The sequence below is a fragment of the Schistocerca nitens genome, chromosome 1 (assembly GCF_023898315.1).
Source record: "Schistocerca nitens isolate TAMUIC-IGC-003100 chromosome 1, iqSchNite1.1, whole genome shotgun sequence".
NCBI lineage: Eukaryota > Metazoa > Arthropoda > Insecta > Orthoptera > Acrididae > Schistocerca > Schistocerca nitens.
The window spans coordinates 89136495-89162938 of record NC_064614.1 but is presented as its reverse complement, the minus strand read 5'-3'; the positions used below and the strand labels follow the sequence as shown (position 1 = coordinate 89162938).

At 41.1% G+C, this 26444-nt stretch overlaps 1 protein-coding gene across 2 annotated transcripts in view; it reads left to right on the top strand.

The window, feature by feature from the left end:
* Nucleotides 1-26444, top strand: part of LOC126241446 (SREBP regulating gene protein) — a 53240-nt gene that overhangs the window by 5938 nt on the left and 20858 nt on the right. For both annotated transcript variants that reach the window (XR_007545368.1, XM_049948006.1), the window contains exons 2-3: nucleotides 5606-5765; nucleotides 15819-15970. Coding sequence is in view for 1 of the 2 variants with exons in the window: in XM_049948006.1 (XP_049803963.1) it covers nucleotides 5606-5765; nucleotides 15819-15970 (312 nt within the window). In the remaining variant the exon portion in view is untranslated. The remainder of the gene's footprint in view (nucleotides 1-5605; nucleotides 5766-15818; nucleotides 15971-26444) is intronic.

The following is a 26444-nucleotide window of genomic DNA, read 5'->3' as shown; positions in this document are numbered from 1 at the left end:
CTCATCTGATTCCCTCAGCGTCACCTGATGTGATTTACCACCACTCCATTACCCTCGTTTTGCTTTTGTTGGTGTTCATCATATATCCTCCTTTCAAGACAGTGACCATTCCGTTCAATTACTCTCCCAAGTCCTTTGCTGTCCCTGGCAGAATTACAATGCCATCAGCAAACTTCAAAGTTTTTATTTCTTCTCCCTGAACTTTAACTCCTAAACCAATTGCTCCTATGCTTTTTCTTTACTGCTTGCTAGATGTTCAGATTGAATAATGTCTGGGATAAGCTATGACCATGTCTCATCCCTTTCTCAACCAGTGCTTATGTTTCATGTTTCTCAAATGTTATAAAAGCCGTCTAGCTTCTGTAAAAGTTGTAAATAGCCTTTTGCTCCCAATATTTTAACCCTGCTACCTTCAGAATTTCAAAGAGAGTATTCCAGTCAACATTGTCAAAAGCTTTCTCTAAGTCTATGAATGCTATAATCGCAGGTTTGCATTTCCTAATCTGTCTTCCAAGAGAAGTTGCAGGGTCAGTACTGCTCTCGCATGTTTCTGTATTTCTACGGAATTCAAACTGATCTTTGCCGAGGTCAGCTTCTACCACTTTTTCCATTTTCCAGTAAAGAATTCGTGTTAACAGCCTTTTAGTAATTGGAATCATAGTATTCTTTTTGAAGTCTGAGGTTATTCACCTGCCTTATACATCTTGCACACCAGATGGAAGAGTTTTGTTATGGCTGGTTCTTCCAAGTGTATCAGTAGTTTTGACAGAATGTCTTCTACTCCTGGGGCCTCGTTTCGACTTAGATTTTTCAGTGCTCTGTGAAAATCTTCTTGCAGTATCGTATCTCCCATCTCGTCTTCTACGTCCTCTTTTATTTCTGTAATAATGCCCTCCCTTGTACAGATCCAACCACCTGTCAGGTTTCCCTTCTTTGCTTAGGACTGATTTTCCATCTGAGCTCTTGATATTCCTGCAGCTGCTTCTCTTTTTGCCAAAGACCTCTTTAATTCCCTGGTGGGTGTTATCTATCTTTCCCCTAGTATACAATATTAGAGAAGGAAAGTGGCTACTCACCATATAGTGGAGATACCGAGTCACAATAGGCACAACAAAAGGATTCACACAATTATAGCTTTTGGCCATTAAGGCCTTTGTCAGCAACACACACACACACACACACACACACACACACACACACACACACACACACACACGTCTGCAGTTTCAGACAACAGATACCACACTGGCTTGTTTGAGACCGCAGACATATGTACAGTTTTTTTTGTCTGTGTGTGTGTGTGTGTGTGTGTGTGTGTGTGTGTGTGTGTGTGTGTGTGTGTGTCTATTGCTGACAAAGGCCTTAATGGGTGAAAGCTATAATTGTGTGAATCTTCTTGTGCCTATCGCGACCCAGCATCTCCGCTATATGGTGAGTAGCAACTTTCCTTCTCTAATATTGTTACATTCCATCCTGGATTTTCCATTGTTTGATTTTTCCGCTAGTATATATGCTTCTAACTCTTTATATTTGCCCTCTAGCCATTCCTGATTAGCCATTTTGCAAGTCCTGTCAATCTCATTTGTTTGATGTTTGTATTCCTTTTCACCTGCTTCATTTACTGCATTTTTATATTTACTCCTTTCATTAATTAAATATCTCCTGTGTTGTCCAAAGATTTCCACTCGGCTTTGTCTTTCTACCTATTTCATCCTCTGCTGCCTTCACTATTTCATATCTCAAAGCTATCAATTCGTCTTTAATGTAGTTCTTTCCCATGTCCTTGTCAGTTGTTGCCTAATGTTCCCACTGAAACTCTCGCCAATCTCTGGATCTTTTAACATATCAAAGTCTCATCATCTTAATTTCCTACCTTTTTGCAGTTCTTTAGTTTTAATCTACAGTTCATAACCACTAAATTGTGGTCAGAGTCCACATCTGCCCCTGGAAATGTCTTACAATTTAAAATCTGGTTCCAAAATCTACATCTTATCATTACATAATCAATCTGGAACCTTCCGGATCTACAGGTCTCTTCCATTTGTACATCCTTCTTTCATGATCCTTAAATCAAGTGCTACCGATGGTTAAATTATGCTCTGTGCAAAATTCTACCTGGTGGTTTCCTTCTCCATTTCTTTCCCTCCATCCATATTCACCTACAGTTTACCCTTGTCTTCCTTTTCTTACTATCGTATTCCAGTCCCCCATCTTTATTACATTTTCGTCTCCTTTAACTGTCTAAATAATTTCTTTTATTTCACCATACATTTCTTCAATCTGTTCATCTGTGGAGCTAGTTGGCATATAAACTTTTGCTAGTGCGGTGGGTGTGGGCTTTGTTTCTACCTTGGCTGCAGTAATTCATTCACTGTGCTGTTCATAGCAGTGTACCTACATTCCTATTTTCTTATTTATTACTAAAAATACTCCTGCATTACCCCTACTTGGTTTTTTTTTTAAATTTATAACTCTGTATTCACCTGGCCAGAAGTGTGTACCTTCTGCCACTGAACTTCACAAATTCCGACTATATCTAACATTAACCTATCCATTTCCCTTTTTAAATTTTCTAACCTACCTCCACGATTCAGGGATTACACACTCCGATCCACAGAACACCAGTTTTATTTCTCTTGTTGTTGATATTCTTCCCACCCAGAGATCCAAATGGGGGACTATTTTGCCTACGGAATATTTTATCCAAGAGGATGCTATCATCATTTAACTGTGCAGTAGAGCTACATGTCTCCAGGACAAATTATGATTGTAGTTTCCCCTTGCTTTCAGCCGTTTGCAGTACTAGCACAGCAAGACCATTTTGGTCGATGTTACAAGGCCATATTTAAATCAGTTAATTGATTAAAAATGATGATCAAAGTCATTTCAATGAAGATCTAAAAATAAAATAAAAAAATTACTGCACCTGGTGATATTCAAATCCACAACATCCTGCATATGAACCTTCTGTCCTATCCATTACAGCATGCAACCAGACTATTTCATGCACCCTATTTTAAAGCTACTGAGCATCACACGAAGTTCCAAAATTTTTTTTCGTCAATTACTTGCTAGTGAGGGCCCACCAGGTTGAATGGCTGCAATGTATGATACCTGGGATCTTAAACTACATAACCATATAGATGGTTTCAAAAAATTGATCCCACCACTGGGGACCTCTCCTTGTTAGAATGTGTGTGCCTTATGACTGTCTTGTGCCTTATATCTAAAATGACTTAACCTTGGTACAGAGTTATTGTTATTAAATTTTCTTTCATTTATGTATTTAAAATACACTCCTGGAAATGGAAAAAAGAACACATTGACACCGGTGTGTCAGACCCACCATACTTGCTCCGGACACTGTGAGAGGGCTGTACAAGCAATGATCACACGCACGGCACAGCGGACACACCAGGAACCGCGGTGTTGGCCGTCGAATGGCGCTAGCTGCGCAGCATTTGTGCACCGCCGCCGTCAGTGTCAGCCAGTTTGCCGTGGCATACGGAGCTCCATCGCAGTCTTTAACACTGGTAGCATGCCGCGACAGCGTGGACGTGAACCGTATGTGCAGTTGACGGACTTTGAGCGAGGGCGTATAGTGGGCATGCGGGAGGGCGGGTGGACGTACCGCCGAATTGCTCAACACGTGGGGCGTGCGGTCTCCACAGTACATCGATGTTGTCGCCAGTGGTCGGCGGAAGGTGCACGTGCCCGTCGACCTGGGACCGGACCGCAGCGACGCACGGATGCACGCCAAGACCGTAGGATCCTACGCAGTGCCGTAGGGGACCGCACCGCCACTTCCCAGCAAATTAGGGACACTGTTGCTCCTGGGGTATCGGCGAGGATCATTCGCAACCGTCTCCATGAAGCTGGGCTACGGTCCAGCACACCGTTAGGCCGTCTTCCGCTCACGCCCCAACATCGTGCAGCCCGCCTCCAGTGGTGTCGCGACAGGCGTGAATGGAGGGACGAATGGAGACGTGTCGTCTTCAGCGATGAGAGTCGCTTCTGCCTTGGTGCCAATGATGGTCGTATGCATGTTTGGCGCTGTGCAGGTGAGCGCCACAATCAGGACTGCATACGACCGAGGCACACAGGGCCAACACCCGGCATCATGGTGTGGGGAGCGATCTCCTACACTGGCCGTACACCACTGGTGATCGTCGAGGGGACACTGAATAGTGCACGGTACATCCAAACCGTCATTGAACCCATCGTTCTACCATTCCTAGACCGGCAAGGGAACTTGCTGTTCCAACAGGACAATGCACGTCCGCATGTATCCTGTGCCACCCAACGTGCTCTAGAAGGTGTAAGTCAACTACCCTGGCCAGCAAGATCTCCGGATCTGTCCCCCATTGAGCATGTGTGGGACTGGATGAAGCGTCGTCTCACGCGGTCTGCATGTCCAGCACGAACGCTGGTCCAACTGAGGCGCCAGGTGGAAATGGCATGGCAAGCCGTTCCACAGGACTACATCCAGCATCTCTACGATCGTCTCCATGGGAGAATAGCAGCCTGCATTGCTGCGAAAGGTGGATATACACTGTACTAGTGCCGACATTGTGCATGCTCTGTTGCCTGTGTCTATGTGCCTGTGGTTCTGTCAGTGTGATCATGTGATGTATCTGACCCCAGGAATGTGTCAATAAAGTTTCCCCTTCCTGGGACAATGAATTCACGGTGTTCTTACTTCAATTTCCAGGAGTGTATGTGTGCCTCATAAAATCTTTTAGCCTTATTTCTCTAAAATTATGTAAATTTACAGAAGTAGTATTGTGGCTAAAATTTATTAGTTACCTAAGTAAATTTGCAATTTGAATCAGTAAAACTAATGTTCTTTTAATGTAAAACTGACAAAGCAAATAAATACTTGGCCCTGCTCCATAGATATGCTTAATAAATAAAGAAGATAGGACCCAGTCAAGGGAAGAGACTGCGGTGAATTCAAACCATATGGGCAGATGGGCTAGCATTCATTTAAAACTTTCCCTTTGAATACATTTCCTTTCTTAGCTTGTGATTTATTTCTAAAACCAAATGGTAAATCTGCCAGCAGATTATCCAACAAGTGAGTTATGTTCTACATTGCAACTTCAGGCAGCTGCAAGAACAGCTGTTCACACACAGTTGGACTTACTGACAACAGGCATATAATAAATCAGCTCTTCATCTTTATACATATGGTTGACTTGAGTTCACAACTTTTATGACCTTTCTTGACTTATTTTGAGAAGGATATAATCATTGTCCACCTCAGATGCACAAATCATCTTTATTGTGTTTGTTTTTCAGTGCTGAAAGGGTGTAATGTATTTGGAGCAAATATAACTTTCCATTACTTTATCCTAGATGGAATTTACTTGAACTCTGAAGGTTGTAACAGATAATAATGTTCAATTATAACTCTGTGCAACTCTCTGCCTTGTAGAAGAATTTCTTAGCAAATGGTGTGATATATATATTCTGACAATTATTTTTTGTGTTAGTTTGCAATTCTCAGTGTTCCTTTGTGATTCACTTTCTTTTTCTCCCTTCTATTAAAGGAAATTTAAGGGAACTCTTATGTACGACCATCAGTATCATTTTATTATTACAGAATAGCTCCCAGAATAATGAAATTGAATCCTTGCCTGTGAGAAGATTTCAGCAACCATTTCTGTGGCATTCTCCGAAAGATGATTCAAATGGGACAGATGTCAAAGTTACAACGTGCAGGAATTCTGTGCAAGGGAAGGTGCTTATAGTTGATGACAGAGGTATGTATTTCTGATTTCTATCGTTTGCCTATTATCATTATATGTAGTGATGTAGGAAAGTTGTGTGTAGCTCCTGCCTAAATCTTTTACACCTGGTAACTATAAAATACCAAATCAAATATAGGCTGAAAATATTTTGATATAGAAAGAAGTTAATATATGTGTTGGTACTGTTAGAATAACAATCTAAAAATGGATTCCAACTTTGTAATCCTACCTGCCAACAAAGGCTCAGCCACTGTGGTTATGAACTGCAGAGATCACCTTGTGGACTCCACCAGCTATTATGTACATCCACTTACAAGCCCTGCCACAGTGACCCCATTCCAGAAATCCAACAGGTTCTCCAGCCCTTCCTCAGATCCATGGGTCCACCCTAGAACTTCCCCCTCGAGTCTCTCTCTCTCTCTCTCCTCATCCCAAACACTCACTTTACACCTATCTTCTAATTGTTCCTGAATTTTATAAACCCAACCACTGGGATGTCCCAATTGTGGCTGATAACTGTGCCCTCACAGAATCTCTACTCTTGTGGTAACATCTTCAGCCTATTACCCACACCTACACACCTGTATAAAATACCCAAACATTTCCTCCATTGACTCATCACAGTTCTTTTTCCTTTATTACCCAACACCCACCCAGACACCGCCGGTGGCACCTCCCTCTACACTCACATCCCCATGTCCTTGGCCTTGCCTACACTACCTTTCCTAGTGCCTGACTGACTCTAAACCTATAGCCTCCTTCCTCGTCACTATGTCCAACTATATCCCCACCCATAATTACTTCTCCTTTGAAGGCAACATTCACAAATGAACCCAAATGGTACAGCAATGGGCTCCCCCATGGCACCATCCTTTGCTAACATATCCATGGACCATCTAAAGGAATACTCACTAACCACCATGTATCCCAAACTCCTCAACTGTTTCAAATTAATTGATGATGCCTTCATGATCTGGACCAAGGGTGGGCATACCCTATTTACATTCCTCCACAGCCACAACAATTTCTCTCCATTTGCTTCACCTGTTCTTCCTCATCTACCTTCCTCTATTTTGACCTCCATCTCAAGGATGGTTACATCAGTCCACATCAGACCAACAAAGGAACTACCAATAATACCTCCACTTTGATACCTGCCACACATTTCAAGTCCCTTCCATACAGCCTAGCCACCTGTGGTCATCACATCTGTAGTGATTAGCAATTGGGAAGCTGAGATGGGGTCTATGCGAGATGTACATGAGAAAGCTATGGATGCCATTACAGCTGCGCATGCCATTTGTCCACCACTGATGAAGCTCCAGTCTAATGTGCAAACTGCAGCAGTGCCATTGCAAGCTGCCATGGCTGTGAGAAGTTTAAGGCCGTGGTAGCTCATCCTGAAATGAGAAATATTCTCTGTACTGTCATTACCACCCCTCCCAGAGTGGCATTCTGTTACCTACCGAACCTATTCATTAGCATTGCCCCCCCCCCCCCCCCCACACACACACACACTGCTGCCACCCTTGCCTCATCGCTCATATCCCTGCAATAGATCCAGGTGTAAGATCTGCCACTACCACCTACTCCAGTCCTGTCACAGGCACTCCTACCCAATCAAAAGCAGGGCCACCTGTGAAAGCACCCGTGTGATCTCCAGACTTAGCTGTAACCACTGTGTTGCATTCTAAGTGGGCTTGGCTACTAGTGAGCACAGTTACTGTCCACTTGAATGACCACCACCAAATTGTGGCCATGAGACGGAAGGATTGTCCAGTTACTGACGAGATGCTTCACTTTAATGACTGTTTCACAGCCTGTGTTATCTGAATTCTTCCCACCACCAGCTTTACTGAACAGTGTGGGTGGGAACAGTCTGTGAAACATATCCTTCATTCCCATAACTCCCTGGCCTCAACCGTTGAGGATGATCAAACGTCGAGAAGGTTCTAGTGTGAAGTGTGTTCCAGAAATTTCGTGTAAGTGGTGCTGTCTATAGAATATATATATGAGTACAGGAGAATAGTTGACATGTTAGTTTCATGAGAGTATTTTCTGTGTAAAGATCAATGTATCTGTTGTAAGAGTAGTAAAATCTGAACATGGTAGTGTTGAGTGGTTGTTAACGAAATAGAAGATTGTTATTTGATAAAGTATTGATTTGTGAAATTGGTCATGACTGATGTTAAGATAACTAATGGTTGGTGGAGAGGACCATGGGAACTGAGAAAAGCAAATGGATGTGTATCTGAAAATGAATAAATCTCGGACAGTAGCTTCAAGAGCAAAAATGAGCATGGAGAAGGCGGATACTTGGAACGAAGAAAATCTGAACACAATGAACTACAGATATTGGTTGAGTGATTACCAAAAAGCAGCTGAGATTTGTGAGTAATAACAGGGTGTATACACCCCGGGAGATCCGGGAAAAACCCGTGAATTTTTTCATCCGGGAAAAACACGGGAATTTTTTAGAACTCCAGGAATTTTTCAGAGTTTTTGTTTTCAATTAATTTTTTGTAAGTTTGATTGCTAACAACTGATAGTCTAACCTCGCTGCTACAGAATTATTTTGCAGCTATAAAACATAAACAAGAGAAAAAAATTAAGTAAAACTTAAGTTGCAAAGGAAATGCACCATTTACAACAAAACAAGCTGCACACACAAACTTTTGCCAACAACAAAACGTATCAAAGGCATTAGGACGAAAGACTATGCAGTACTTCATAACAGCAAACAGCTTGCAATGAGCATGACGTCACAATTGTTTACGTTAACATCATTAGAGAAGAAGCCAGTCGCGTATGAACAATACATTCTCCCGCTTCTGGCTACTTGGAAGTGTGGCTGTAGCAAGCAGCCAGATGCTACCCGTAAAATTTTTTCTGGCACACAGTGTTTACATTTAGTTATTTTGCTGTTTCCTCTTCATTTACAGATCTCACGTCATGAAAACAAAACGGACTTCTGTGGCCGGGAGCCATCAATTCATAGATTTCATAGATAAAATATATTCACATGATTATGGAAGACTAAAATATGTTATTCATTTCAGTTTTTTGGTTTTATTTTATTTCCAGGTTTTTAACAGTCAAGCATTAATCGCCTTGCAGAACGGTGAAGTTATTTTCGTCTGTTTGCTAAAGAAATTTGGCTGTTCTTAATCTTTTCCGCTGAGGCAGTCAGTTTATTTGAAACGAAGTGTTTCGTTCCATACTTTTGGCTAGTTTCAACTGTTTGCGATTTCAAGTGTTGGTTTTCATCTTTTGGCACGTATGGAATTATCAATATAATGAAATGAGAGTATGGCATAATTGGCCGGGAGGCCCCTATTCGGCGAAGTTCGGCCTCCAGGTGCAAGTCTTTATTTCATTCGACGCCACGATAATAAAGAACCAAACACGGGATCTACATCTACATCTACATGATTACTCTGCAATTCACATTTAAGTGCTTGGCAGAGGGTTCATTGAACCACAATCGTACTTTCTCCCTACCATTCCACTCCCGAACAGCGCGTGGGAAAAATGAACACCTAAACCTTTCTGTTCAAGCTCTGATTTCTCTTATTTTATTTTGATGATCATTCCTACCTATGTAGGTTGGGCTCAACAAAATATTTTCGCATTCGGAAGAGAAAGTTGGTGACTGAAATTTCGTAAATAGATCTCGCTGCGACGAAAAACGTCTTTGCTTTAATGACTTCCATCCCAACTCGCGTATCATATCTGCCACACTCTCTCCCCTATTACATGATAATACAAAACGAGCTGCCTTTTTTTGCACCCTTTCGATGTCCTCCGTCAATCCCACCTGGTAAGGATCCCACACCGCGCAGCAATATTCTAGCAGAGGATGAACGAGTGTAGTGTAAGCTGTCTCTTTAGTGGACTTGTTGCATCTTCTAAATGTCCTGCCAATGAAACGCAACCTTTGGCTCGCCTTCCCCACAATATTATCTATGTGGTCTTTCCAACTGAAGTTGTTCATAATTTTAACACCCAGGTACTTAGCTGCATTGACAGCCTTGAGAATTGTACTATTTATCGAGTAATCGAATTCCAGCGGATTTCTTTTGGAACTCATGTGGATCACCTCACACTTTTCGTTATTTAGCGTCAACTGCCACCTGCCACACCATAAAGCAATCTTTTCTAAATCGCTTTGCAACTGATACTGGTCTTCAGATGACCTTACAAGATGGTAAATTACAGCATCATCTGTGAACAACCTAAGAGAACTGCTCAGATTGTCACCCAGGTCATTTATATAGATCAGGAACAGCAGAGGTCCCAGGACGCTTCCCTGGGGAACACCTGATATCACTTCAGTTTTACTCGATGATTTGCCGTCTATTACTACGAACTGCGACCTTCCTGACAGGAAATCATGAATCCAGTCCATAGGCCCGCAGCTTGATTAGAAGTCGCTTGTGAGGAATGATGTCAAAACTTTCCGGAAATCTAGAAATACGGAATCAACTTGAGATCCCCTGTCGATAGTGGCCATTACTTCGTGCGAATAAAGAGCTAGCTGCGTTGCACAAGAACGATGTTTTCTGAAACCATGCTGATTACATATCAATAGATCGTTCCCTTCGAGGTGATTCATAATGTTTGAATACAGTATATGCTCCAAACCCCTACTGGAAACCGACATCAATGATATAGGTCTGTAGTATTGGTACTCCTAGAAAATTTACATACAGAAAACCACACTGAAAAGCTTAATATTAGGTTTGGACCTACTTCATTGTGAATCTGGACATACGAATGTACACTATAAGCGGAATTAGGTATTTTAGTATGGTTTACGTAATTCTGATGCTCTTGGATTATCGTGTGATGTTCTGTTTCTTTTACTACGTTATGTAAGTTCTCTTAATGCTTTAAACATACGAACATACAGGCTGCTCACGGGCAGTAACAACTGTTTCCTGGCGGCCAATGGCAGCTGAAGAAACGAACCTGTTTCTAATAGCTCAGGAAAATATCACGAATGGTGGTTTGAAAAGCGTCAATGTAAATATCCTTTTAAGCAAGATGAATTATGTTGCGTATGAGAATATTCTATGAATTTCTTAAATCATAGATCGTTTGACTGTCGTTTAAAACTTAATATTTTACTGGCGGATTTGTGTGATGTATCTTAAAGTGCAGCACACGTAAAAAAAGACCAGTTCAAATCTTAGCTTTCCTGGTGGCTAATTGATCTTAGAGTCCAGTATTATATATGAAAGCATACCTTCCCTTGCAGCCACACTTGTATATTAATTTAAACCATTAACTTTTTCTTCTCGTATGTTTGCGCTATTTAACAGCGATGTTGCTGTTGATTGACTACATCGCATGTTCTATGCTCTGAATACCTGCTTTCATTGGCTGGCGAGATCATGTGGCATGAGCTATGATTGACTTACAAAAACGCATCACAATCTCGATTTCAATGCTTCGGAAACTAACTTGCCGAGTTTGGTGGAAATTCGAATTTTTACTTTTGTTATATGAAAATGTGCAGCGTACTTGTTGCTGCATATAATTTTTTTTACCTCACTCACGGTCGTTAGCTAATATTCCTGGAATTTCAGGCCGGTGTATGAAACCTTAACCCTTCAAAGGATTGATAAGTTTTACAGCTCTGAGGGAACATATCCTGTCATTTAACACGGAAAAAGTGTGTTTTCGTCCGGGAGAAAGTGTATTTTTAACCGGAAAATCCGGGAATTTTTTTTCCTTGTCCCCGTATACACCATGAATAAGGAAACTGTGTTTGAAGCAGTAAAGCAGTTTGATGAATAATACTCCAAGGAACCTACAGCACTACAAATTGTTTGCAGAAAATTTTAGGCAAACTGATGTTAAAAGACTGTAATGACATGGCAACACTCTTCAGTATTTTGAAGAAAAGAAAAAAAAACTATGAACAAAGTAAATTTAGCAGGTGTGAAGGTGACAGAAAAGGAGAAGCATGTTGAGAACGTTCCAGCAATCTTTGAGCTATTGGAGGGTTGTCAGCATGGGCAAAGCAGTCGACATGGTCACGTGGTTGAGGTGAGCAATATGGTTTAAGAGGCAGTTGGTGTCATGAAGGCTTAGGCTATCAACAGAATGAAACTGGTGTGAGCAGATCTGTGGCTGAGGTACAATCCACTGCAGCAAACAATAATGTTGAGTCAGTTAATAACATACAGATGGATTGAATTATTTAATTGGATAGATAAAAAATCTACTGACCAAGCGACGACAGAACACACACGTAAAGGATGGTTGTAATTGGCAAGCTCTGGGAGCTAATAGCTCCTTCTTCAGGCAGAAGGGTTGAAGGGAAAGGAAGAGGGCTGAAGGGCTGAAGGAAAAGGACTGGGGAGGTCTAGGAAAAGTGGTAGATCACGGGAAAGTCACCCAGAACTGTGGGTCAGGGGAGACTTACTGTACGGGATAGAAGGAAAGACTGATTGTTGGGGACTGTTGGCAGTCATCTGGCAAATTATGCCTCTCACTTGCTTATGTAGTATTTGCTGCTTATCACCACCACCACCACCAACACCAACACCACCCCTTGACAGCTGACAACAAATGCAGTAAAAATTTAGTTAAAAACTCACTATGATCACAGTTTAATTCTCGCATTGGCTATGACATCCACAGCATAGCACCCAGGACACCACTGCACACTCATTGGCTGTCGGTGAATACATGACATAGGTGCACAGAAAAAGCCTAAACTTGATTGCCGTTGTTCATGAGTCCAATTAAGCAGATAAAAAAAAGGTTGTGTGTGTGTGTGTGTGTGTGTGTGTGTGTGTGTGTGTGTGTGTACACACACGCCTGCATCCATGTGTGCATTAGTACAAGAGAGAGAGAGAGAGAGAGAGAGAGAGAGAGAGAGAGAGAGTGCAGATATCCATAGAGTATCTAGAGAAAATGTATAATTTTTGTAAGACAGCTGAGAAGCTCCACATGGTAACAATATATTTTGGAAATACTGTAGAAGTAAAGGAGGCCACTCACCAAAAAGCAGAAGTGTTGAATCGTCAACAGGCACACACAAAAGGAAAGAAAATTTGTGTTATGATTTATTCCACATATGCATTAATAACTGACATTTAAATATTGTACACTAGGAAGTTGTTCACACATAGCTTTCATCCATTAAATCAGTATTTATTCTGTAACCAATAAGTTGTTCTGTCTCTATGCTGACACTGCTCTCTTATTTGATACAAGGCATTAAATTTGCTATTACAGCTATCTTTTGAAGATAGCACAAGTCCACCTATCTGAAAGAAGAGCAGAAGAAATGACCCAGAAAATGCCCATGAAATATCATTGACAACGATCTGTTTTAGAATTTTAGAACAAACTGGGAACTCTGTGTTATGAAGTACCTTGAACACAATTACCATTATGATCTCAACTAGCATGAATTACATAAAGAAAGATCATATGACACCCAGCTCATGCTTTTCTCATATGACATCCTGAAAGTTGTGGATCTTAGGGAATCAGGTGGACACAGTGTTATCTTTCATGGAGATTCAATGGCAGAATTAGAATTAATGTGAGGGATGCCCCAGAGAAATATGTTGAGACCCTTGCTGCTCGTGTTGTATTAATAGCCTAGCAGAAGATAGTGATAGTCAGTTCAGACTTCTCGCAGAGGATGCTGTTATCTGTAATTAAGTAGTTTCTGAAAAAAGCTGTACAAATATTCAGTTAGCTCTTGATAAGACTTCAAAATGGTGCAGATATTGGCAATTTATTTAAAATGCTCAGAAATGTAAAAACTGTGCCTTCGCAAAAGAATGTGTTAAGCTCAGTTGGCTGAATGATGAGACTTCGAGGTGGTGAGTGACTGGAGAGATAAAGCATGGGAGATCTGTTTCTGGACAAGGTTGGGAGAGTAATTTTAGAATGTTTAGATCTCAGTGAGACCCTTGGTATATTTGGCGAGGGACTGCTCATCACTACAGATGTGATGGCCATATGTGGTTAGGCTGTATGGAGGGGCCTTTTTGGTATAGAATGAATGTCGGTTGACATAGAGGGATTGCTGCTGGTTCGTAGGTTTGGTATGAATGAAGTACTGATGTCACCATCTTTATGGTGGAGCTCAGCATTGAGGAAGGTGGCTTGTTGGGTTGAGTAGGACCAGGTGAAGCAAATGGGGGAGAGGGTGTTGAGGTTTTGGAGGAATGTGGATAGGGTGTACTCACCCTTGATCCAGATCACAAAGATGTAATCACTGAATCTGAACCAGACAAGGGGTGTGGGATTTTGAGTGGTTAGGATGGATTCCTCTAAATGACCCATGAATAGGTTGGCATAGGATGGTGCCATGCAGGTACCCATTGCCATACCATGGATTTGTTTGAAGGTGATTCCTTCAAAGGAGAAGTAGTAGTGGGTGAGGATACAGTAGGTCATGGTGATCAGGACGGGGGTTGTAGGTTTCGAATCAGTTGGATGTCGGGGGAAAGGTAGTGTTCCTTAGCAGCAAGGCCATGGGCATTAGGGGTGTTAGTGTAAAGAGACATGGCATCAGTAGTGATAAGCAGGGTGTTGTGTGGTAGAGGAACAGGAACAGTGGAAATTCAGTGCAGGAAATGGGTGGTCTCTTTTATATGGAAGGGTAGGTTACGAGTAATAGATGAATATTGAATAAAGAATGCAGCTTCTTGAATTTGTATAGCCTTCCCTCCTGTCAACAATATTCCTTAACAAAGAGGTGGCCAATTCGAATGATGGGATTTTAGCCTTGTAGACGAGAGCATTGCCACAGCTAGAATTACACTTGCTTGTATTTTTCTTAATTTAGTCGTACATGTGCTCCTGACTCAATAAATCTTGCGCTGCAACTCAGATATTGTCAAACCATCTATGTTATGATCGCACATGACGGTCTCAGCGGGAGCAATATGTTGCTTATTTTTGTAATCAGCGTCACTGAAATCCCAGAAACATCTATTCACAGCATACATATCCAAAAAGCGAACATTATTCTCCGTTCCCCCACTTCATATTTCAGTTTGTCTACACTCTACAAACAAACATAACCTCAAAACTCACGCAACTAGTGTCGCCAAAGTTGGTACACGCCGAAAGTGTTTAGTTTCACCAACAAGTTGCGCAAATGCACGGCGCGCAAGCGCAGTGGCCGGTAGCGCAGTTGCCTGCAACCTAGTGTCATCATGTAAACTAGGCTTAAATGTATGAGAGTTCATTTAAGGGGAAGGACTTTTTTTGAAAGCAGAAATATTTCTAGTATTCTTTTTTGTTGTGTCTGCCTGTGATCAGTGCCTCCTGTATGTGATAAGTAACAATTTATCATTTCCATCATGCAATTTCCAATTTATGAATTGGCACATACTTGAAGGTAGACATCAACTGTTCCTAAAAAGCTACCTCCTCCTGAGCTGCTAGAGTCCCACCCCAACCCCTCTCCATACCTCCTGCCTCTCTCTCCCACTATCCATTCCACTGGACACAATCCCCCCCCTCCCGCAAACTAGCCCAACTGCTGAAATGCAGCACTGGCATTGTGTGTCCCGTCTGCGCCATGTAATGACATAGGCTGCACCGCTTTGTGTATGTACGTGTGTGTGTGTGTGTGTGTGTGTGTGTGTGTGTGTGTGTGTGTGTGTGGGTGTGGGTGGGGGGGGTGTCTCTTTTTACTCCTGATGTATTTACATTCTGCCAGAACTTTTTTTTAAGCTGTCATTCTTCCCACACTCCATATGTGAATGGTTTGGGAAGAAGCTCTAAGACGAGGTACAGTGGAAAATTCCTTCTGTCAGGCACTTCTCAGTGATTTGCAGAGTATATATGCTGATGTAGATGACTGCTAAGGGGTTCTGATATGGCATATTTTTTTGGGCAGCAGGTATTGAAATGGGAGTGACTTGTGAACGGGATAAAACTTATTTTGTTAATTGTTACTTATTTCTTTAAGCTTGGAGGAAAACCAGAAACAAAAGACAGTGACTTGATTATGATGTCACATATTGCCTCTTTATTATAAAAAAATATATATTTTTTTAAAATTTCATTTCACCCTTTTAGGCTATATATGTTCACGGACTGATGTTTTATCAACTGGATGTTGCAACACAGATATAGATACTACAAAGCAATATTCATGTGAAACCTGCAAAGACAATGGATGCTGTAGTATTTATGAATATTGTATATCATGCTGCTTACACCCAGATAAGGTAAGCTGATGTAAGAACTTTTTATTCTGTCATCTTTTACATTTGCTAACATTGTATTCTGCACTTGGTAGCTGCTCTGGCTCTGTGTTCACGATCCTCCTGCCGTGAAAGTATTTTTCAAACCTGTGGCAAACAGTGTACAGCGCAGTGCAATATTTAATTTTCGATTTCTTCTTGTTTATTTTTAACCAATGTCACTGTTGACGAGCTTTGTCACAAGCAATAGTTTCAACATATAAACTATGTTAGCAGTTACATTCATAGGTGCAGTGTAACACTGTTTACTGGTGGTAACTTAATGCATCTATTCACATTATTTTGATTCAAATTTTATGTCTTTGGTGACTAAATAGTGCATTAGTTAAGTTTTTGATAATTAAAAACAAACCATCCAACCACTCAATCATTGTCTCAAATGCCTACATCTATACACACTTAAGATTAAAAATCAAACTTTGTTGTTAAATGTTAAGTGTTAACACAAAAGATAGCAAAATTAGAGGACACAAAATTACATTAGGCAAAAGAGCAATCTGTTTCACCATGGGCTATTTAACCATAACAAAGGCAAAATATTATGTATTGTTCAATGGAAATGATTTCTACTTCCACAGTCATTCCCAAATCCCTGCTGAAACTTGCTGAAATGGAATTATGCAAATTGAATGATTAACAAACTAGTAAGTTATTAGAGGTGAAAGTGGTTATTTTTGGAATCAGAAAAATATGGGCTATAAAACTAGGGTACTATATTTTGCAATCACTATTTAAGATTTGATCTTTCATGAACACAATTTTTGAAAATGAGTAATTTTTAAATAATTTTAAAATGTTTGCTGAAACAAAAAGAACGAAGGCTTTTAAATAAGCTCTGACAAGTTAGAAATAAGCAGTCATTTGCTCAGTCAAAATTTCATCTCTGTATGTTTTTATCAATAGTAAATTGTGGATATTTCTTTAGGAAAAAACTATTTCCTGGTGAAGTACCTAATATTATTGTCGGCAATTGAGAAACTATACAGTGAATAAGAAAGTTTAATATAATAAGGCATGCATAAGAAACTAGCTATTTGTATAATTGCTGCATGTGTACTCTTAACAAAATGAGTTCAAATAAAGGAAACAAATATATATACTGGTGACAGGAGTGGTATAAGAAAAACTAGGATGATCCACCTCTCTCATATCCATTGTTATAATTTTTCATTGTGCCATAAAAACTCCAGAAACCACCCAGTATGCACAAAAAGTTCAAGGAACGAAGTAAAGGAAATTTGGTGAATTATTGTGCGAGTGCAGTCTTTCTCAGCAAATTTCATATATGAAGTCTTCACGGGTTGTCAGCTGAGTAGCGTTGTCGTCTCATAGCAACGTTTTGATGGAATGTGTCTCCACCATCTTCGCCCAAAGATGATGGAGATGCATTCCATCGAAACATTGCTACGAGATGACGATGCTACTCGGCTCACAACCTGTTAAGACTTCATATATGGTAAATTATTGTGTGTAAAATGAATCAATTTAGGAAGGCGAAACAGCCTGGAGACAGCATGGAGACAGCAGCAAAGGCCAAGGTGACGCTAATTTCAATTCACTGAATTATTCATGAAAGTAGCTGAAAACACAGGGACAAAAAATGGACTATTGAAAACAGACCCATTAAATTTACTTTGACAGGCATTGCTTACTTCACTTGTGGACACTGATGTTGCCAGATAAACTGTTGACAAGATAATAAAAATCATTTGGTCACTGACAAACAGTAACTCTTCTGATTATGATGATTGGATGTGTAGGATGCTGATACTTCTGTAGTTAACAGATGTTTTGTTTCGTGCAGTGGGTGGGTACTGCTGATGTGTGGTATTTTTTGTTTTTTTGAGCTGCCATGTGTTCTTTGAAACTAATCTCAAATGATGTGCCTGTCTGGCCTATGTAGAAGCAGTCACAGTCCAAACGTTCAATTTTGTACACACCTGTGTGATGATGTGGGTTTCGTGTGCTGATGTTGTGGGGTAACTTCTGTCCAATCTTTTTTTCTGTGGTAATGGATATGTTTATTTCATATGAAGACATTGGCAATCTGATATGAAATGTTACTAAGAAATTGGATTGTATGGAAAACGTTTTCTTTTTGTTTTTTGTGATTCGATTGCTTTGCCACTGTAGAGTGTTTTAGCGTATCTACTATGGAGCTGTTGTAACCATTTGCAATTTCAATTTCTTGTTGATATTTGTCTGCAGAGAGTGGTAGTTGGATACCTGTATTGATCTTGTACCGGAATGCTGCCATTTTGTGGGCTATAGTGTGACAATCAGGGAAAACAGAAAGGTGGAAGGAGTATGTAGAGGGTCTATACAAGGCCGGTATTCTTGAAGCCAATACTATGGGAATGGAAGAGGACGTAGATGAAGATGAAGTGGGAAATATGATACTGTGTGAAGAGTTTGACAGAGCACTGAAAATCCTAAGTTGAAACAAGGCCCCAGGAGGAGACAACATTCCATTAGAACTACTAACAGCCTTGGGAGAGCCAGCCCTGACAAAACTCTACCATCTGGTGAGCAAGATGTATGAGACAGGTGAAATACCCTTAGACTTCAAGAAGAATACAATAATTCCAATCCCAATGAAAGCAGGTGTTGACAGATGTGAAAATTATCGAACTATCAGTTTAATAAGCCACGGCTGCAAAATACTAACACAAATTCTGTACAGGCAAATGGAAAAACTGGTAGAAGCTGACCTTGGGGAAGATCAGTTTGGATTCCGTAGGAATGTTGGAACACATGAGGCAATACTGACCCTACGAAGTATCTTAGAAAATAGATTATGGAAAGGCAAACCTATGTTTCTAGCATTTGTAGACTTAGAGAAAGCTTTCGACAATGTTGACTGGAATACTCTCTTTAAAATTCTGAAGGTGGCAGGTGTAAAAAACACGGAGCGAAAGGCTATTTACAATTTGTACAGAAACCAGATGGCAGTTATAACATCTACATCTACATCCATACTCTGCAAGCCACCTGACGGTGTGTGGCGGAGGGTACTTTGAGTACCTCTATCGTTTCTCCCTTCTATTCCAGTCTCGTATTGTTCGTGGAAAGAAGGATTGTCGGTATGCTTCTGTGTGGGCTCTAATGTCTTTGATTTTATCCTCATGGTCTCTTCGTGAGATATATGTAGGAGGGAGCAATATACTGCTTGACTCTTCGGTGAAGGTATGTTCTCGAAACTTTAACAAAAGCCCGTACCGAGCTACTGAGCGTCTCTCCTGCAGAGTCTTCCACTGGAGTTTATCTGTCATTTCCGTAACGCTTTCGTGATTACTAAATGATCCTGTGACGAACTGTGCTGCTCTCCATTGGATCTTCTCTATCTCTTCTATCAACCCTATCTGGTACAGATCCCACACTGATGAGCAGTATTCAAGCAGTGGGCGAACAAGCGTACTGTAACCTACTTCCTTTGTTTTTGGATTGCATTTCCTCAGGATTCTTCCAATGAATCTCAGTCTAGCATCTGCTTTACCATCAATCAACTTTGTATGATCATTCCATTTTAAATCACTCCTAATGCGTACTCTCAGATAATTTATGGAATTAACTGCTTCCAGTTGCTGACCTGCTATTTTGTAGCTAAATGATAAGGGCTCTATATTTCTACGTATTCGCAGCACATTACACTTGTCTACATTGAGATTCATTTGCCATTCCCTGCACCATGCGTCAGTTCGCTGCAGATCCTCCTGCATTTCAGTACAGTTTTCCATTGTTACAACCTCTCGATACACCACTGCATCATCTGCAAAAAGCCTCAGTGAACTTCCAATGTCATCCACAAGATCATTTATGTATATTGTGAATAGCAACGGTCCTATGATACTCCCCTGCGGCACACCTGAAATCACTCTTACGTCGGAAGACTTCTCTCCATTGAGGATGACATGCTGCGTTCTGTTATCTAGGAACTCTTCAATCCAATCACACAATTGGTCTGATAGTCCATATGCTCTTACTTTGTTCATTAAACGACTGGGGAACTGTATCGAACGCCTTGCGGAAGTCAAGGAACACGGCATCTACCTGAGAACCTGTGTCTATGGCCCTCTGAGTCTCGTGGACGAATAGCGTGAGCTGGGTTTCACAAGACCGTCTTTTTCAAAACCCATGCTGATTCCTACAGAGTAGATTTCTAGTCTCCAGAAAAGTCATTATACTATACATAATACATGTTCCAAAATTCTACAACTGATCAATGTTGGAGATATAGGCCCATAGTTCTGCACATCTGTTCAATGTCCCTTCTTGAAAACAGGGATGACCTGTGCCCTTTTCCAATCCTTTCGAACGCCACGCTCTTCTAGAGACCTACTGTACACCGCTGCAAGAAGGGGGGCAAGTTCCTTCGCATATTCTGTGTAAAATGAAACTGAATCCCATAAGAGTCGAGGGGCATGAAAGGGAAGCAGTGGTTGGGAAGGGAGTGAGGCAGTGTTGTAGCCTATCCCTGATGTTATTCAATCTGTATATTGAGCAAGCAGTAAAGGAAACAAAAGAAAATTTCGGAGTAGGAATTAAAATCCATGGAAAAGAAATAAAAACTTTGAAGTTTGCCGATGACATTGTAATTCTGTCAGAGACAGCAAAGGACCTGGAACAGCAATGGAACAGAATGGACAGTGTCTTCAAAGGAGGATATAAGATGAACATCAACAAAAGAAAAACAAGGATAATGGAATGTAGTCGAATTAAATCGGGTGATACTGAGGGAATTAGATTAGGAAATGAGACGCTTAAAGTAGTAAGTGAGTTTTGCTATTTGGGGAGGAAAATACCTGATGATGTTCGAAGTAGAGAGGATATAAAATGTAGACTGGCAATGGCAAGGAAAGCGTTTCCGAAGAAGAGAAATTTGTTAACATTGAGTATAGATTTAAGTGTCAGGAAGTCGTTTCTGAGAGTATTTGTATGGAGTGTAGCTATGTATGGAAGTGAAACGTGGACGATAAATAGTTTAGACAAGAAGAGGATAGAAGCTTTCAAAATGTGGTGCTACAGAAGAATGCTGAAGATTAGATGGGTAGATCACATAACTAATGAGGAGGTATTGAATAGAATTGGGGAGAAGAGAAATTTGTGGCACAACTTGACTAGAAGAAGGGTTCAGTTGGTAGGACATATTCTGAAGGGATCACCAGTTTAGTCTTGGAGGGCAGCATGAAGGGTAAAAATGATAGAGGGAGACCAAGAGATGAAGACACTAAACAGATTCAGAAGGATGTAGGTTGCAGTAGATACTGGGAGATGAAGAAGCTTGCACAGGATAGAGTAGCATTGAGAGCTGCATCAAACCAGTCTCTGGACTGAAGACCACAACAACAGTGTGCCAAGAGGAGCTGTGGATTGTAGTATGTTTTGTGGTAGGCTTCCAATAGATTTCAGACTGATGTCTGTTATTCCTTATTCTTTATTATAATAAGGTCTAAAACATTTATACTGTCATCTGCTTGGTGTTCAACTGCAATTTTTTTCATATTCTCAAAGAAGCATACACATTCAATAATTAGAGAACACTTCACCCCAAAACACAGCAGAATTTACACAACATTTCACAAACATAGAAGTTCCTGATGGAACCACACTTGCCTCATTTGTCATACAAAATCTTTATTCCAGTGTGCCAATAGTCGTGACACTACAGATAATTAATGCCAACCTACAAAAGCACAAAAAAATCCCTTCAACTCACATTATTGAACTAATGGACCTGCTCGAATTCACACTTTCACACAACTATTTTAAATTTAACAATAAAATTTAAAAACAGATACGGCCTGATAGTGGGCTAAAGCCTTTCTGGATTGTTAGCTGAATTATTTATAAGTAATTTGGATGACAAAATCTTTAATTCTATCACCACCTCCTCAAAAATATCATCTATTACTGCAGATATGTATATGATACCATAATTTTAATCAGTGGCGCAAAAGATGACATCAGTGAGTTGAACCAGTTATTCAACATTTCTCAGGAAAATAAAACTTGACAAAATTGGATTTATATACCACCTGAAATATTTACATGTGATATGTTACGGCAGTGAAAGAAACCTGTGGCCTCTGGAGGTACTCTATTTTTCTTATTTTATTTTTACCGTTAGATGTATGTTTAGTTTTTTGTCAAAAGAACCCCAAAACCATATTCTGAAATAGTGTTTTGTTTCTCCCATTAGACAGTGCCACAATACGTCCGAAAAATTGTAACACAACACATAGACACATGTCATATTAACAAATGTAAAGCCACCTGATGGTGGAGATTTAAACATTTGAAACGTGTCATGGAGGTAAATAAACAGTGACTGATAATAGAAAACTTGTTGTTTCATTTAATCTCCATAATGGCCACGGTAAAGCCTAACCAAAAATGTTCGCATTTAAAATTCCGGAACTTTGTCCACAAAATTTTTCTGCACTTGATTTTAACTTACTGTACATGGTGTCCTTTGAAATACTCTCTTCCACAATTGATACAGCGCTCCCAATGCTGTTTCCACTTCCTGAAGCAGTCTTGGTATATCTGTTGCTGGATCGCACGAAGTGCCACCTGCGAATTTTCTTCTATCTTATCTATCGTTGCAAATCTTCCTCCTTTCAACAGGGTTTTCAACTTTGAAAATAAAAAAAGTTCGTAGGGGCCAGATCTGGAGAGCACAGAGGATGAGGCAGCACAGTGATTTTGTTTTTTGTGCAATAGATTGTGAGGCAAAGTTCTTCCTGTTCTTGACTCGTGACCCATGGGACGGACTTGGCAGCAACACGATGCATTCCAAGATGCTGTGTCAAGATTTCATGACATGATCAACTGAAATGTTACATTTGTCTGTAAACTCCCGGACAGTCATTCTTCAATTGGCATGCATAATTTTGTTTATGTTCCTGAAATGAATGTCTACGGTAGACATCGGAAGCGTCCTAATGAAGGTCAGCTTTAACTTCCATCCAACCATTTTTAAAGTGTGTGTACCATTCATAACACTGACAAGGGGAGGCTGCCAATTGTGAAATTGTGAAATTCAGATTCGATTCATACTGCGCATAATAAAAGCTCATGGCCAGAGGTGTAATGTGGCAAAGCACCAAGATGCGCTTCTCAGCCGTTGTCGAGAAAATCGACAGTTAAAAGAAACCGCTGCGGTGAAATACTCTCTACGATTAATCATTTTCTATAGCGTCGTGGTGCAGCGGTAAGCGTTCGGGTTCGTAATCCGAAGGTCGCCGGATCGAATCTCACGCCATGCAAATTTTTTTTTTATTATTATTATTATTTTTTTTTTTTTTTGTAATTCAAATGTACACACACACACACACACACACACATTATATATTATTCCCGGGAATCAGTTGCGGCAATTATACATATAATAAGTTGTTGAAAGTCGTTTGTCGTGGAAAACTAATACTTGAAATGAAACACAATATCACAAATAATATTCAAGTGGATACAATTTATTGAAAAGTTCGGTATACACTCGCACATCATGAACAATTAGTGACCAGAAGTAGCTGGAGTATCGCACAAACCAGAGTGATAGTTATCATAGAAACATGGAAAACAGAAAACAGCACGACATTGAGCACATCTGATAAACGATGTGTTTTTACAAGAACAATTGTTTTTTAAATTATCTGTTGGGAAACGCACCTGATTGATATTCTGAAAAATTGTTCTATCGTTCGTCTGGTTTGATGCATACCACGCGTATCGTATCATATCGGCAAAAATCGGAGAAGATAATTGGTGGTGGACGATGGATTGGACTTTTATACAATCGTCTCTGGAGTTGATGTCACGGTTTCGCTCGATTAAAAAAGCACAATTTTGAAGGCGCTTTATCAAATTTTTTACCTGCCGGTAAAAATACACGTCACATGGTTGGACGAGAGGAGTGGACTTTGGAGGAATGACTTTTATAGTGCACGTTGGTAACTTCTTATCGTCCTGGAACATCTCATCGTATATCGCCTGGTTCGTTTGCCCACCCCAAGAGTCAATCAGAAGGAGAAACTCTTTCTTTTGTACATATGGTTGCAAAGCATTACGCAAGAAGTCTATGAACAAACCCGTTGTTAGTTTACCGGATTTGGAGGATGTAATAACAACTTTGGTATACTTCTCGGTGTACTCGTCGACTGTCTTCTGTACTCTGAGTCCAAACGTACCTGTGGGTTCTTGGAGGCATACGAAAACAAGAGACAAGACTCGTCCAGACATCGTGATTGAATATTGTGCCATATACGAATGCGTCACCTTGTTCATGTCGTGTCGGGTTACCAGGACAGCCTTTGACCCTTTTTCGGCAAGAGTTCTGTTGAACGTGGACTGGTACTGGCACCCTGACAAACAAAATATAAAAATATAGTTTATATAAGAAATATACGAAATCTGTGTTGTCTATCATATATCAGATTATCATATTCTATCATCGTGTCATATGACATTTGTGAACAGCTCTTTACGTACCTGTTTGATCAGTATTAATTACGAAATCTTTGTCGAAGTTAGTTATCAACGTTCGCGTCTGGATCCGAAATGTGTCCGCTGCGGCCAAAATTTCGTCTTGGGTAGCCGTCTCTTTCCGGGAAACAAATTTTGTGATTTTCCGTTGCCGAATACCATGCTTCTTTTTAAACTCGGTGATCCACTTTTTTGAAGCTTTGAAGTTGAAATCTGGGAACTGACTTGCAGCGCCCAAGGCCCACTGCTGCAGGTTTCTGGTAGTAACTCGCTGGAAGTTTTGTCGAGCTTCTACGAAGCGATCATGCACCCATGAACCGATGGTACAATATTTATCAAATTTGCTACCGCCACGTTTGATTTGCTCTTCCCACCTGGATAAATAGCTCATATTTGTCAAACGAGAGCACCCCTTTTTTTGTAGAGTTTTGAGACTTCAGCCTGGATGTTCTTTGGCCAGATTTACAGCTCTAATTTTGTAATCCAGAAAAATATAGTCGTACCTTTTTTTTTCTTCTCGTCCGGCTTGTATTTGTCTGATGATTTGTTGGCAATGGGACTCATTTCAGCAACTTCGTAGGCATTATTATCGTCGATTTCATTAGTGTCTTATCAGTTCCTCATCATGAACGAGGGTTTTTTCGGCGAGCATTTGCAGTGTATTCTGGAACATTTCTTCCCCAATTACCATGGCTTCTTCGTTGATTGATAATGACGGTTCTGCTGCGATGCCATTACTGTTACGAAGGAGGCTTTCAAAATACACCAACGCATCTTTCAATTGTTGTTTCGCCACTTCACTGTGTATAGAATCTTCTTCGATCACATCACTTTCATGCGAAGGGCCCGGATCGCTCTCCAATTGTGCCGCCTCCATTTTTCCGTTTGTTTAACAGGATGTACCAAAGCTCTCACGTACGCACTGATTTTTGACGATGTTATAAGTCCCCCCTGTGGGTTCGGGGGTAAGATTAAGCCCGCGGTATTCCTGCCTGTCATAAGAGGCGACTAAAAGGAGTCTCAAACGTTTCGGCCTTCTGTGATGGTCCCCTCTTGGGTTTGACCTCCTTTTTTCCAAATTTCCGTTGTTAGTGCGTGCCATTTGGGGAAGGACGCCTTACGTGGTGTTTTTCTATTGGTCCATCATGCACCACCATCTTGCATGTTACCTATTGTCGTGTGGGGGGGATTACACCCAACATCTTCTGGGTTGTCTCCTTCTCGTCTTGTGCGCAATCCTCTTCTTAGCGCCCACGACAACTGTGGACCCATTCAACACCTAAAATCCATCACGGTAGCCAGTCCGTTGTGGTGGGGTCGTCATGTACCCTCTTGGTGGTAGCCCCCTGACCACGCAGGGATCGCACTACAGATGCCAGAGCTGTTTCCTCCCCATGCATGCCAAGGAGTATGTGCCCATCTTGTCTGGGGCACGGGGACTCCGGGCAACGGGATATCGGCCAGGTACCCGTTGCTTTGGCTGGGTGGCGCCCTTGGGGAGAGCCCTCGTTCGGAGTAGGTGGCATCTGGGCGGATGTGGCGCAATGAAGCGCAATAAATCACACCAAGCTGGTGGTCGCACGGCCACCAGCGTCTCTAAGCGAGGCAGAGTAGACTTTGATGCTGCGCAATATGACCCTCAGTCGTTCCCCTCGTTGGCTGCGCCATGGGAGGGACGTAGATCTAGTGCCAAATGGGAGCCTTATGCACCACAATACCTTGTCTGCAGCAGGACTGATGGTGACTCCTTTCTTACAACAAAGCCTCTGTTTTTTGTGGAACACCTGGAGGATAAGTTTGGGGAAGTGGCGGGGTTGTCTAAAATGAGGAATGGGTCCATCCTCCTCAAGACGTCTTCCCCATCCCAGTCACGAGCGTTGCTCTTGTGTGATAAGCTGGGTGACGTCCCTGTTACCGTCACTCCCCACAGTAGCTTAAATATGGTCCAGGGGAT